General features: G+C 43.2%; 1 protein-coding gene across 1 annotated transcript in view; it reads left to right on the top strand.

Moving 5' to 3' along the window:
• The window catches only part of AGBL1 (AGBL carboxypeptidase 1), a 276,165-nt gene that overhangs the window by 53,362 nt on the left and 209,295 nt on the right, over positions 1–13,508 (top strand). Inside the window, exons 14-15 of the mRNA XM_063345380.1 lie at positions 2,475–2,562; positions 11,636–11,780. Of these exons, the coding sequence (XP_063201450.1) occupies positions 2,475–2,562; positions 11,636–11,780 (233 nt within the window). The remainder of the gene's footprint in view (positions 1–2,474; positions 2,563–11,635; positions 11,781–13,508) is intronic.

The raw sequence follows: 13,508 nt of genomic DNA, 5'->3' as shown, positions 1-13,508 counted from the left end.
CTGGCTGGGTGAGTGGCATAATGAATTATAAGTCATTTGCTCTTTAACCCTAAGGGCTAGAGTTCAAGTATTCATATAGATCCCAAATGAAAATGAATTATTTTTTTTGTCTTCTTATTCTGCTTCCCTGAATTACCAAACAGTTCAATCTTGGTGTGTCTGGTAGCTGCCTGGAAATGAAGTATGTTGAGGTCCTACTGTAAACCCCAATACAACCTCTGACACGGCCACCAGTAACTTCATAGCTAGAGATTTTGCCTATTATTGGTGGAAGGTTGCTTGTTATCTGCTAGTTTGGCTGTTGTCAGCATTTATAATCTCATTTTGTGCACCTGAAATAGTACATGACTCACACGTTCAAGTGTGCAATGAAAAATATATTTGGAAGAAAAATGTGAAAATACCATCCGGTGCAAGGAGGCTAAGCCATGGTTTGCTTTTTTTATGGCTTGTACACGGGACTGGCTGTTCAAGCAATTCTGTGGGTCACTTCTGCTGCTCTGAGAGGGCAGGGAAGCTCTAGCTTACCTGGTTTGGCTGAAGGGAGGCTGACTACCCACTTCCAGCACACACATGGTATTTACACAGACTGTTGGTAGGAGACGTTTATTTGCTGCGTTCCTTCTGCACTTTCCTGGGCTAATGCCCATGCCGTAACACCAAAAGCTTCCAGTTGTGATGTAGTGCCAAAGTGTCGTGGGTGACAATAGCTTACATCTCCTGGTTAATGATCTGTTTTGATTTTTCCCTTCCCTTTTGCTCTTGGTTAGGTGGTACTGTGTAATTTTCAAATCAACAAGAGGGATACTGCATGAAATATAGCTGTGACCAGGAGCAGAGCAAGTCAGGAGGCACATCTTCCACCTCTCTCCTTCCCTCTGTTCCACCAACTTATTCTACCATGGGAAGTAATGAGATTTTTGTCATGAGCCTAATCTGTGTGTGTTTTCCAAAACTGAGTATTTCCATAGGGGAAGCGGAAAGGAAAAACTGTCATTTTTTTAACTTATAATTAAAGTGAGATGGTAGACCAGTATCAGCCATTGCTTGGAGGCAGTTTGCGTGTGTGGACTCAGTGAAGGACAGGAGCTGGAATATGGGAAGTTGAGAGCACGGCAGACCCTGAGCCTCCCATCCCTTGTCCAATGAACTGGGTTTCTGGGCAGGCCTGTGCCCCTTGGAACTCATGGTGGCCCATGTCCTGGAACTAAACACAGAATTACTTCTTGTATGTGGCTGACGACGCTGCTTCAGGGAACAGCAATATAGAGGTTACTCCTAGCTGTAGGCTAGCTAGTGCTGCTACTCCACACCACAGCCAAAGGTGAGCTGGAAAGGCATTTCTACCAGTACACTTGCCAGCTCTTAAAGCACTGGAGAGTTTAACAGAAAAACCCAAAGGAAGAAGGAAAACTGAATAGCTGCTTATGGAAATATGTCGTCAGTATTAATGACTTTCAAGCACCACCTCCTCCCAGCACAAGAACAGCCAAGAGCAGGCTCAGGGGGCAACTTATCAACATGCATAAATACTTGAAAAGGGTGTTTTTCCCTGTCTTAAAAACTCTTCACAGAAGTGCCACCAGCATCATTGCTGGGCTCAGCTGTGGCTGGGCTGGGTTCGCTGGAGATGGCTGGGACCACCCCAGGGCAGAGCCCACCCCTGTGGCCCTCAGCCGCCAGCACCTTGCCAGGGACACCCCACACAGAGAACTCTGCTGCTGAGGGCAGGATCCTTACCGTACCTGCAAAAGAGCAGGCAGGTGTGCAGAGCAAAGGAATTGGACACAAAAACCTTCTGCAGATGGGCTGGCTTCATGGAGCTGTGTGTAATGTGCCTTCACGGAGCCGCTCAGATCAGGGAAAGCCTGTACCTCAGGGCATGAAATAGTAATGTTTTGGAGGTCAGGAAGAAGTCATCTTCTGGTATAATATGGTAGAAAGATGGATGCTATCGATATCACCATTTATGACACACAGGTATTTAGGTTTAATGGCAAGTTTAAAACCACCTTCTAGTTTTGCTTGCTACTTTCTGAAGGTATGGTACTGGATGCAGCACAGATCTCTAGTGCTATGGCAGGACCAAGGATTCAGTGATAGTGCAGCCAGACATAAAATATTGGACTAACCAAATTACTGATTTTGTTATATCGCGATTCCTATTCTTTTTTTCTCCTTCCTCTGTTTGTAAACAGAGAGGGGTGAAGTCCTCCTTTGCAAAGGCAAGTAGGATAATTAATTTTCTAATGAACTGCATTCAGCTCATTTCTTCTGGAGGTGATTTTTGTACAGACATGGTGATATTAGAATAGAGTATGGGTCTTTGGGAAATGTATCTACTTTGCATACACTATCTGTATAGAGAGCACAGTAAAAATAATAATAATGCTTCTTGTTTAGCCTTTTCCACCTCACCCCTGTCTCTTCCAGCCAGGAATTCATGTCACTTGAAACTGTTTTGTTTTATGTAGGCATGCAGCTGGTCATGTATTCAGTGAAGGAAGCTCTTCAGGGTAGGCCTCGCTGGCTTCGGGCAGGACATGATATCTGCTACTACAAGTAAGTGCGTTTTTGGCAGATAATTTGTGGCTTCCTTTCCCCTCTGTTCCCCTCCTGTTAACTGTATTGATGTTGTTAACCTTTGACTGCCAGTGCTACCTGTTTCATATGTCTCTAAATTGGTGCTCGTTCAATGTGTTATGTGCTTCCAGCTCCAAGTGAGATCTCTGTATTAGATGCCTGGGGAGAAATGGGGCATGCGCAGAATTCACCTCTGAAGGAGGAGGAGAGGGAGCAGGGGGTGCTCAAACCTTGCTGATGCAGCCGGGAATACAGGAAGTTTGACCCACAAAGGTAGCATAAGTAGCATTAGGTGGCTTTTTCCCATGCCCAGGAAGAAATAAGCTGGATGGGATTTTTTTTTTCTTTTACATACACTGACTTTTCTAGGAGACATAGGAGCTGAGGAGCTAAAGAAAGGGTTAGCATATACATAGGGGTGTTTGGGGAGGGTAGATGTATATACACTATATACCCCTATACAAGTATATATGTAGAAATAGGCATATACAAATTTACTTATTTTTTTGTGACTCTGTCTTTATACCTTAGTATCTTTACGAGCTTCCCTTCTCTGCAAAGCTGGAACTCAAATTCTAGGAGGCAAACTGCGCTGTGACCCATGCTTATTGGCATCACTTTGTCCTGACAGCAGAAACAGTAGGGATTAGCCTTACTCACCATCCTGTGGGAACTTCTGTGTTTCTACTGGGACCAGGCAACAGAGCTGTAAAAGAGTTCTGACAAGCTCAGTGTTGATATTTATGCAAGTCCCCTGTTTCAGGCTGTTTCTGCAGTGTGTCAGAGCCTCAGAAGAAAAACACTAGATCAGTCTCATCTTTAACTTATATTTGAGCTGGAGCTTGACTTATGTGAGAAACATTCTCACTTGGGTATCTCATTTCCATGCAGAAAACTGATCCCTGATTCATTCTGGCTGTTACAGTCAAAGGAGACAAGCACAGGGCCTGGGGTTTCAGTAGGTTCAATAAACCCTGTTTTATTTTCTTAAGGCTTCTGAAATGTTACTGACAACGTTTATTCATTATTTTAAAGAGGGCGATTGAAAGGGTTTTCAGGAGTAGGATAATTGGTATGTTTTGTATTAGAAAAATCTGTGCAGAGTTGAAAGCTGAGGGACAGAACAGAACAAGTAGGAAAACTACAGGTGTGAGCAAATGTATTTGGTTGAGTGTCTGTGAGTGGGATGCACGGGAATGATCCAGCCTGGAGTGGTGCAAGCAGGAAGAGGAGCCCTGCATTGGAAAAAGAGGTCACATGTTGAGGACGGACTGCTAAAGCGTTACGGGTTCACATACTTTGTAACCAAATACTGCAGCATTTGGTGTTAATTAACTATTTTTACCTGGCCTTACCTGTCATGACCTGAAAGCTGGGGCTGCGAATACCCGAGTGACAAGTTTTCCCGCTTTTTTGTTCTTCTAATTGTTTTTTTCTGTCGTGATTCTCATTCACCAAGTTGCATCACCAAAATGCCTCGGTGTCTCAGGACCCCATGGGTACTGCATTAGGCACTGTATAAACAAATAAAAAGTCTGGTTGTTGCCCCTAATACCTTGTGGTTGAAGCACAGGGCTTGGGCTACCCAATGACTGTAGACGGGCAGGGAAATACAAGAAAACAAAAGGTGTTAACATAATTAACAATAATGATAACTGTCTGGCATGGTAAGTTGTGCCCTCAGGACAGAGCTGAACTTTTCTGGAGTTCTAACTGTAGTCCTTTCTTCATGAACTCATGTGCTGAGGCTGATTTTGGAAACTCATGTGAAATAACGGGCTTTCTCTTTGTAAGAAATTGTATTTGTGTTGTAGTTCACAATTTTGCTGTTACGTTCAGAGGTGGCTATGTTCACAAGTGGATTTGTTCAGACTATACCCAAACGACGACAGTGGGATGACTTCCATAAATAGCAGAGCCTCAAACTTGTGTTGACGCACAGAAATTCCAAGTCGTCCCAAATCTCTGTTGTAATCTCTTTTCTTTCTTTCTTCTTTCTTTTTTTTTTCTTTTGGGGAGGGCAGTGCCATGCTGAAGGCTCAGATTATCCTCTCTCAACCTGGCATCCTGTCTGTAGCAATCTGAGTAGCTATTTTATTTTGTCCCAAGTACTCTTCACTAACCTTTATTCACCTAACCTTCTCCTACCTCAAGAGCTAATGTGCTGTGGTGCCAAGGCTTCCCTGTGCACACCTGTAACCTCTGGCTTTTGTGTGTACGGGCTTCTGGTTGAGCAATCTTTACGTGCTGATTACCATAGCAGTGGCTCCTCATGTCATTAACAAGGCAGTTATTGTGCAGTGATTAAAGCACCGCTGACTTTTGAGATTAAGCCATGATTGTACAATTAAGCTTGTAATCAGATTCTTGTTCAGAATACGTGAGAGAATGGAGTTTTATTGATTTGGAATATTCTGTGTTTTCTAACCGTACATTGAATTATACGTCAACATATTTACCTAGGATACCTGCTCTGGGTGACCCTGCTCTGGCAGGGGGTTGGACTAGATGATCTCCAGAGGTCCCTTCCAACCCTACCCTTCTGTGATTCTGTGATAATTACTTGTTGTCTGTCTCACTGTTTATCCCAGGCTTACACATTTTTGTATACACAAAAATGCATATACACACACATATGCACTTTGACATCTACAGAAACTCTAATTTTTTTTTGTTTTGGTGATTATAGAAGAGATTCCCAGTCATGAGAAGTTGTATGTGGAAGGGAATGTGAAGAAAGTATGTTTGGAGTTGCTCAGACTTTGGCTCAGAATAGGAGGAGCTGGGATTACTGTAGTGATATCGTGCTCCTTGTGTTTTGGGGAAAAAGCTCACTTTGTTGCATTCACCCTGGTCACAGGCATCCTGGGGTGGGACTGGCACATTTTGAAGGGAACTTAATCCATTACTTTTACCAGGAGTTATGCATACATATGGGAAAATATCATACTTGCAAAAATAAGGAGGAACTCAAAGATGCCTTTAATCTGCTTTCGCAGCAGGGCTCTTACTGGGAGCAACCTCTGAGCTGAAGGACAGTGGGAGGAAAGGCACATTCACAAGATGTCTGGGGTGATACACGTTGGCTGATTTTTGCTGCCATTCATCTTCACTGTAGATGGGATAGTTCAGTCATAAAGATGAATGCTGGGGCACAGCTCTGTCATCGCGTACTTTTCCCATATGTCTCACGAGAGTTTTTATGTTACGAAGAATATTAGCAGTGCTCTTGTCAAAAGGAAGCCGAGTGACACTTCTGCTCTGTTTTATTGCCTCTCTATGAAGTGACAGGATACACCCATGATAAACAGAGTTGCAGTTACTATAAGATCATCTAATTCACTTGCTGTCTTGGCGGCTTTTATGTGCTGAATAATATTCCTTTCTGGCAAATTATTTAAGGAACAATGGCAGCATGCTGAATTGGTGACAATGTGCTTTTGCCTTTGGTTTCATGGCTCATTCTAAGCATATTATCTAACCTCCAGCTTTTCCAGACAACAGTCAGTTCACAGATAGTAATGAGGTACATGGAGTGTTTTGTTCTTAGCTCACCACTAAAGACTTGGCTGTTTGGTGGTCATAGCAGTGTCAGAACTAGACCTTTTCTCTTCAACATCTTTATAATCACATTAGATTAAATCATTGTCATAGCATTAGCAGGCCACCTCTAGGTTCTAATGATGCCTACAAGAGAGGGCTGGGACAGCAGTCTCAGTCTGCCAGCATCTGCCCTTTGCAGTAGGACTTGAAGACCTTCATAGCAAGGTGGATGTGGGAATATTTAGTTTTGACTAGGATTCTGCCTGCAATCTTGAGAATAACGATGCCTTAACATGGACTTAGCCCTTGAAAAGGAAGTTGTGTTTGTACATTTTCCAGTTTCTAATGTGGCAGACCCCAAAATAACAGCCATGCCCTGTAAATTATTAAATACAGCTTTTTTTTTTTTGGTATACGAACCAGGGTCTTACTAAAGCATATTGCACTTAGCAGCCACACTTAAAGCTGTAAAACTGTCAGGGCATGTAAAACGAGGACACTAGACTCCAGATGGGAGAAGGATTTTGGACAAAGGGAATGCATCAGCAGATTAGAAGTGATAAATAGTTTACTTTCCATTTGGACTCTGTTTTGAAATGGCTTAGAAATCTAGGATATTGATATTTTGTTTGGCCATCTTAGTCTAAGCTGATACAGTGCCATATTCCATCACCTACCATACTTTGTAAATGCTGCAGACAGGAAGTCTAAAGATGAGATGACCAAAAGATGTTCTTTTATCACTTGGTGCTCTTGAATTCTTGAGTTACAATCCAGCTCTTTCACTGGCCTGCCTGTGTCTTTGGCCAAGTGGCTTCACCTGCCTGTGTCTGTTTCCCCATGTATGAAGGATGGAAAACCAGAGTCATTTATCTCCCACCCAAAGAATGGGAAGCAACTTTTAATTAGATAATGCTTGCAAAGGTCTCTTAAGCAAAAAAAAAAAAAAAAAAATATTGTCCAGAGTTAAGTAATAAGTAGCCTTATAATTACTATTAATTAAACTTCCATCACAGCTATGCTAGAAATATACTACCTGTGCATTATTTCTGAAGGAGAACAGCAAGCAAAATCATTTCACTTTTATGAAGTGACTGAAAGGCATGGTAGATACAGCTTGCACAGTGATTTTTAAAAAAAAAAAAAACCAAAAACATTTGGGTCTCTTATTTTTCTTTCCAATAATTGGTATATTAGTTTCTAGACAGCATGTGAAACTTTGAACACTTTTTGAAAGAGACCACAAATAAGGCAGTGAGGACCAGATGTTGCTAGGGTCTTTTTTTTTTTTTTTCCCCTCTTCCTTGCTTGTTAATTTGGACTTCATGTTGGTATGGCAGAATGTTGTGATGAAAAAGGGGTGAGGAAGAAAAACGATCAGCCTGGTGGAGGAACAAGGAGGCAATAGAGCCATCCTGGGGTGACAGCAGCAGAAGGAGAGGGAGGCGAAGAAAAAATACTATTTTTTTTCCTCGGTTTCTTTTTAAAAGATGCAGAGTTACTGCATTGTATGATAGATTGTGAGGAGACCAGATTATATGCAGTAGGAATACATGATCACTTACACTGCTTACACACAGGTGGTTTTTCTTTTTAATACATGAGTGAAGAATATTGAAGCCTCCCAAAGCCACCGGTGAACTTCCTGTTACTACCAGCTAGTTCCCATAGATTGAACTGGGTGTCAAGAAATGATTTAAAAATCTGGAAATATCTGTTCTGGGTGGGCAGTTTGGAACAGCAGAGGTGCTTGCAACAAGAATGAAATGTGCTGCTAAAAAGTGCAGTGAGAGCACTGTGTATTGGTACCCTCAGGATCATGCAATGTGAGTACTGTCAGGAGTAAGGACCACTGGCTGCCAGGGTAGCATCAAGGTCAGAGGTGGCTGGTGCTGCAAAACCTCTGGGTTAAGTGGCCACTTTAAATAGGAGAGATATTTTTGGCTGCGCGCTTCCAGACTATAGAGGGAGAAGCCTTTACTGGAGCATTAGGGACAGGTGGGAATAATGTGTATGTAAGATATTTAGGCAGTATCTGCCTTCAAAGATCTGCTTACTCCCACACTTCTAACTACAAAAGTGAATTTGGAGGGGAGGGCTCAGAAGCTCTAAGCACTTTGACAGTTCTTTATGAATAAGGTCATCTTACTGTCCAAGTGACAATGAATATAATAGAGACTAGGGAGATGAGTTTTCCCTACATGTTATACAAGAAATGGTTCTTAATTATCCTTCATTGTCAAAATTAACAGGAACTAAATTAAATGTCATTGTCCTGACTTAAAAAAAAAACACCGAACCAAAAAGCCCTTAAATCCTCGATCCACTGAAATATATATAATAGCTAAGTAGATACTTCTATATTTGTAGGTTCATTACTTTTTTTTTTTCCTCGCCTCTGGTTCTTTGTCCACTATTAAGGTGGTTTATTTGCAAGAGAAATGTTGGGGTGAAGGGTTCAGCTGAGAAAAAAAATCATAGGCTTTTCAGTTTACCACTGTGACTCAGTGTTCCTGTACTATCTATTGATCCAGTCAGTATCGCTCACCCTACGTGTTCCTGACTATTAAATTCAGGTGAAAACCCAGCAGCATTGTATGTGTCTTCCTTATGAAAAAGAGCTGATTATTTTGGAGAATTTGACAAGAATAATTATCTTTTCTTTCCACCCCTCTGAATAAAAATGAACAGCAGCAAAATAAACTAGTATTGTAAATTTCAGGAGCTGAAATTGCATCTTTTGGTTGCCTCTTCTATTTTGCATTTTAATGCAACATTGATGATAACATTTGTCAAAGAAACCTCACAGTCCTTCAGAATCAGAAGGTTTGGCAACAGCATAATTGGTGCAATATGGGAAAAATATTGTTTGAAATGTATTTATGGATGCGATTTGCTGTGAGGCTTCTCCCTGAAGTGCATGAATTGTATCTTCATCGCTGCTCAAAGAAAACTTTCTTATTCAGCCTGAAGTAATCTCTTTATCAGACTTAAGTCTCCTGCAGGACATCTGGTCCTGGGGCTAGGTTGAGAAGGCCACTTTAAGATTTTGTAGTTTTAGTGAAAGGAGCATGAAGGGCCTAAGTGCACTAGTAGGCCTTGATGGCCCTCACCAGCTTCATGCAGGGCCTCTGCCCCTGCCCATGGGCCAGGGCCACCAGGTCCCTGTCTCAGCTCTGCTGTAGTGATGCTCTGTTGTGCCCCAAAGTTGGGGTGACTAAGGTTTGTGGATTTCCCATGCCAGAATTAAGGTGAAATGACACCAGAGGAGTCCAAACAACAGTTACTATTTTTTAATCAAGCTAACTTATGAATGTGAGCCTTGCATCATGTCATTAAGCTACCATTTAGAAAAATGAGGCAGAGAGAACAGGGAAAATAGAGCGAGGGAGATATCAATGGTCCCAAGTCCAGCTGACAAAATGGCCGTCACGGTCCTGGCGGTGCATGGGGTGGCCCCTCCCCTGCGTTTACCCAGACATGTCTTCATTCTGGAGCATTATGGCAGTTTGTTGGTGTTGGGGATGTGCGGGGATGGCTACCCTGGAGCCCGAGGCGATAGCTGACTGGTGAGGGCTCGTGGCTGTGCAAGGCGAGGCAGCCGGCCTACAACAGCGCTGTGCCGCCCGGGCCCCCTACGGTGTCGCTGGGGCTGCCCTGCCCTCGGCTGCAGGGCAGTGCTGCCCGTGGTGGGGCCGGACTGCACAGCTCTGCTCCTCTCCTCTCCAACTGTAGGCCATTGTGTTGACGCTTCCTTAGTGAGTGTCTGAGGCACTTCTGTGTAGTCTGGGTCTCTGCAGGCTCCAGCTCAGTCACCGCCCTGTCTCTGCTTTGGTATCAACCCTGGTGATCTGGATCCTGACCCATGGACAAACCCTCCTGGCTTGACCCAGACGTGCCTCACCACCACAAACTCGGCTGATGATCTGGACCTGTGGTTGAACATGTCTGCTGTTCCTGGGCATGCCCTGCTCAGGTGCTGTGGGAGGGGACCCTGGCTGGTGAGGCCCCTGCTCCGCTGGCTTCTGTATCAAGCTCGGCTCCCCCTCTCTTAGGGAGCAGCTGGTTCTTGCTGCTCCCTAACAGGGAGAGGCTCAAATCTTCCGAAAGGAGTTATCCAAAAGAGGATTTTTTGGGTAGCTCACAACCTGCAAATCTGTATAAGGCCACTTCTCTGTGCGCAGTGGCTACCCAAACCCACTCTCCTCCTCCTCCTACTCAGTAAATAGCCTTTGATGATATTTGAAATATTTTTACATATGTCCTATTTGTTTTTTTATTCCTGGAATATCCCTTTTCTTCCTGTGGTGGAACCGAATGGTTTGTTTGGCAGGGTATTCATGTTTTCTGAATCTCCAGGCTTTCACAGAATATTTTGACGTGGCATTGTTCAGGGCTGTGAATAGGTACCTGCGTCTCTGAGCAAGATAATTTGGGTGTCAGAAGCAATACAGCAGTATTAGCTGAATGCAGTAGTTTAAATTCATCTGGACTGTGCTATATGAAATAGTATTAGGTGGCTTATTATGGGCACCTTCACAAGACGAAACAGTACTGCCCCATGCAGTTCTGCCTCGTAACTCCCTGCTGGTCTCTGTATTGCGTGAAACCCAAGTGTCCTGGTTTCAGCTGGGATGGAGTTAATTTTTGTTCTAGTACCTGCTGTGTTTTGGCTTTAGCATGAGAATGATGTTGATAACACATATTGGTTTAGTTGTTGCTAAGTCAGGGGCTAAGTCAGTTGTTGCATTAGTCAGGGGCTTTTTCAGCTTCCCACAGAAGCATACAGGACAAGCTAGCCAAAAGAATACTCCACACCACAGACGTCATGCTCAGTATATCAATGGGGGTTGGCCAGGGATCTGCAATCGCTGCTTGGGATGGGCTCAGCAATCGATCGTCAGGTGGTGAGAGCAACTTGTGTTGCCTTACTTTATTTTGTATGTTCTTTTACTATTATTGTTATTTTTTTTTATCTACTGTTCTATTAAAGTGTCTTTACCTCAACCTGCAAGTTTTTCCCTCCTTTTCTCTGTTGTTTTCCCTCCCCTAGTGGGGGTGAGGGAGATGGAGTGAGTGTACCGCTGGATGGTCCTAGTTGCTGTTGTGGTTTAACCCCAGCCACCAAGACACCCTTGAATCTGGTGTGGCAGCATGGTCAGTGGTACTTACTGTCATGATCCTGTTTGCGTCTCTGTCTAGTGAAGCCGTGGATTCTCTAACCTTCCTTCTTTTATATGGCCTGTAGGATCGTTGCTGTGTTACTGGATATTGTTTAGCACCGTGTTATATTTTTGTACCTGTTCATTGCTGGGATTGGATTGAGTGTACTTGTATGGAGCTTTTCCAGTCTTGGTGCGATGCCTAGTTGAATTTGGAGCTCATCTACAGCATGAAATGAAAACTCATTCAGAACAGACGCTTCTCTGAATGCTTAGTTCTTTCATGGCTGCTCCAAATGTGCATCTGGAGGTGCTAACCATCTACTTCGGTCTTTTTCTTTCTCCAGAAACCACTACTACTGCAACGCAGCTGCAGGAGGGGGCATGAGAGGGAAATGCTACTACACGCTCGCCTTCAGTATCAAGTTCCCTCACAAAGATGATGTCTGCTATCTGGCCTACCATTACCCGTACACTTACTCTGCAATGATGGTAATACTGATATATGCACTTATATAAACTAATAGGCCCGACAGTTTGCAGTTGCCTTGGGTATGAGATTTTTGAGATAGTGTAGCGGAGTTTCTGTATGAGATAACCTGGCGTTCAAACCATTAGTGCTTATACCAGTCTAGAAGATAACACAAACCAAAGACGTCCCCGTTTGCTTGGGTTGAGAGGCAGGGGGCTAAAGGTAGTGACGAGTCAGAAGTGAAAGCTGCCTGCTGCTCCTCCTGACAGAGGGCAACAGCTCAGCTTTCAGAGCTGCACCCACCAATACCCTAGCGCTGGACCTCATTTGAGTGCTTTGTCAGCTGTTTCCCCTGTACCAGTTGGAGGGTCAGTAGGCATTTGTGACATCCCCACCAGTGCTGTCAGTACAGAAACTAAAAGAATACAAGTCCAAAGTGTAAATTGTATTATTGCGTTGTACCAAATTTGCTTCCTGGGGAAAGATTTGTTTTCCACAGCCTTTTCTATCCAGGGGTGGATCATAAGGGAATGTGCTTTCTCTATGATTGATGTAGGAGAGCCCAAGGTTGGAAAGGAAGGTAGGATAAAAGAGGGGAAATGAACAGTTTTGGGAGTAGCTTTGCTTTGTTGTGAAACATGAGAAAGATGTTACTGAAAAAGAAGACAGTTCCAGTAGATCAGTTCCCCTTCCTTCTCCCCCCCAGTTTCAATTGTCAGCGCTGCTTCTGGGCAATAAATGCTGGTGTGGGTTGGTGAAGTTTGGGCTCACTCTCTATTTTACGAAGGTATCAGATTGCCATTACCAGATATGAAAGGCTATGCTTTCAAGGAAGACCACGTCCTCTCCCACTTTCTAGCCATGCTGCTTGGCGTGCCAGCATAGTTAGGCTCAGATTAATTCTCAGTCAAACAACAGTCTCGTGTCGATTGCTTTGCATCCTGTTATAGATGTTCAAAGAAACTGCTTCCAGTATCTGGGAGAGGGCCAGTCAAGCCTTCAGAGTCCAAATTTGCCTGCCAGCTCACTTCTCATTAGGCTTATGAGTACCAGCTACTCCTCAAAATCAATGAGGAAGAGAGTATGCTCCAGTCGTGGGGTTTGACCTATAGCCTTGGAAACACGTATATACTACAGTCTGCAGGGGAAAAGACAATACTGAAGAACTAGGAGGACTTATTCACCACCATACTTTATTACTGAAATGCAGTGCCTCATCATTATTTTACTGTTATTGACTTCTATCTTATGCTGGCACAAAAGCAAGGGAGACTTGGAGAGTTTGTGTGCTCTGGGAATCCCTGAATATCTCACCTGATCCTGAATGAATAGAATAGAGATGAAAAAGATGTTATACCTAGACTTGCAGGGCCAAGTCTTGAAGTATTTCAACTGTCTCTTCAAATAAAACGCTCACTGAAGTTAAAGGGAATTTTGCCCCAGGAAAAGTTTAAATTAACTCAGACTCACTAAGGACCATAAAGTTTGGTAAATGGGAACTATGGCTGGAAAAGATTGATAGATTATCATGTCCAGTTCTTTAGACAAAGCAAAATTGTTGCCTCTAATAATTCTAAAAGGCTTCTTTGCTTGGACTCATTTAAAATGTTGAGTGATGCAACTCATTTCCACATTACTTTAATTTCCACAGTAAATAAACTAAATCAGCTTTGTGTACCAGTAGATTTCATTTTAAAGTACTTGTCCACTAGTGAAGTATGTTGGTTTTACATATCAGTAATAAATTA

Source organism: Chroicocephalus ridibundus, chromosome 9, assembly GCF_963924245.1.
Source record: "Chroicocephalus ridibundus chromosome 9, bChrRid1.1, whole genome shotgun sequence".
NCBI classification, from domain to species: Eukaryota; Metazoa; Chordata; class Aves; order Charadriiformes; family Laridae; genus Chroicocephalus; species Chroicocephalus ridibundus.
Note: the sequence above shows the minus strand (reverse complement) of the source record. Positions and strands in the feature narration are given on the sequence as shown.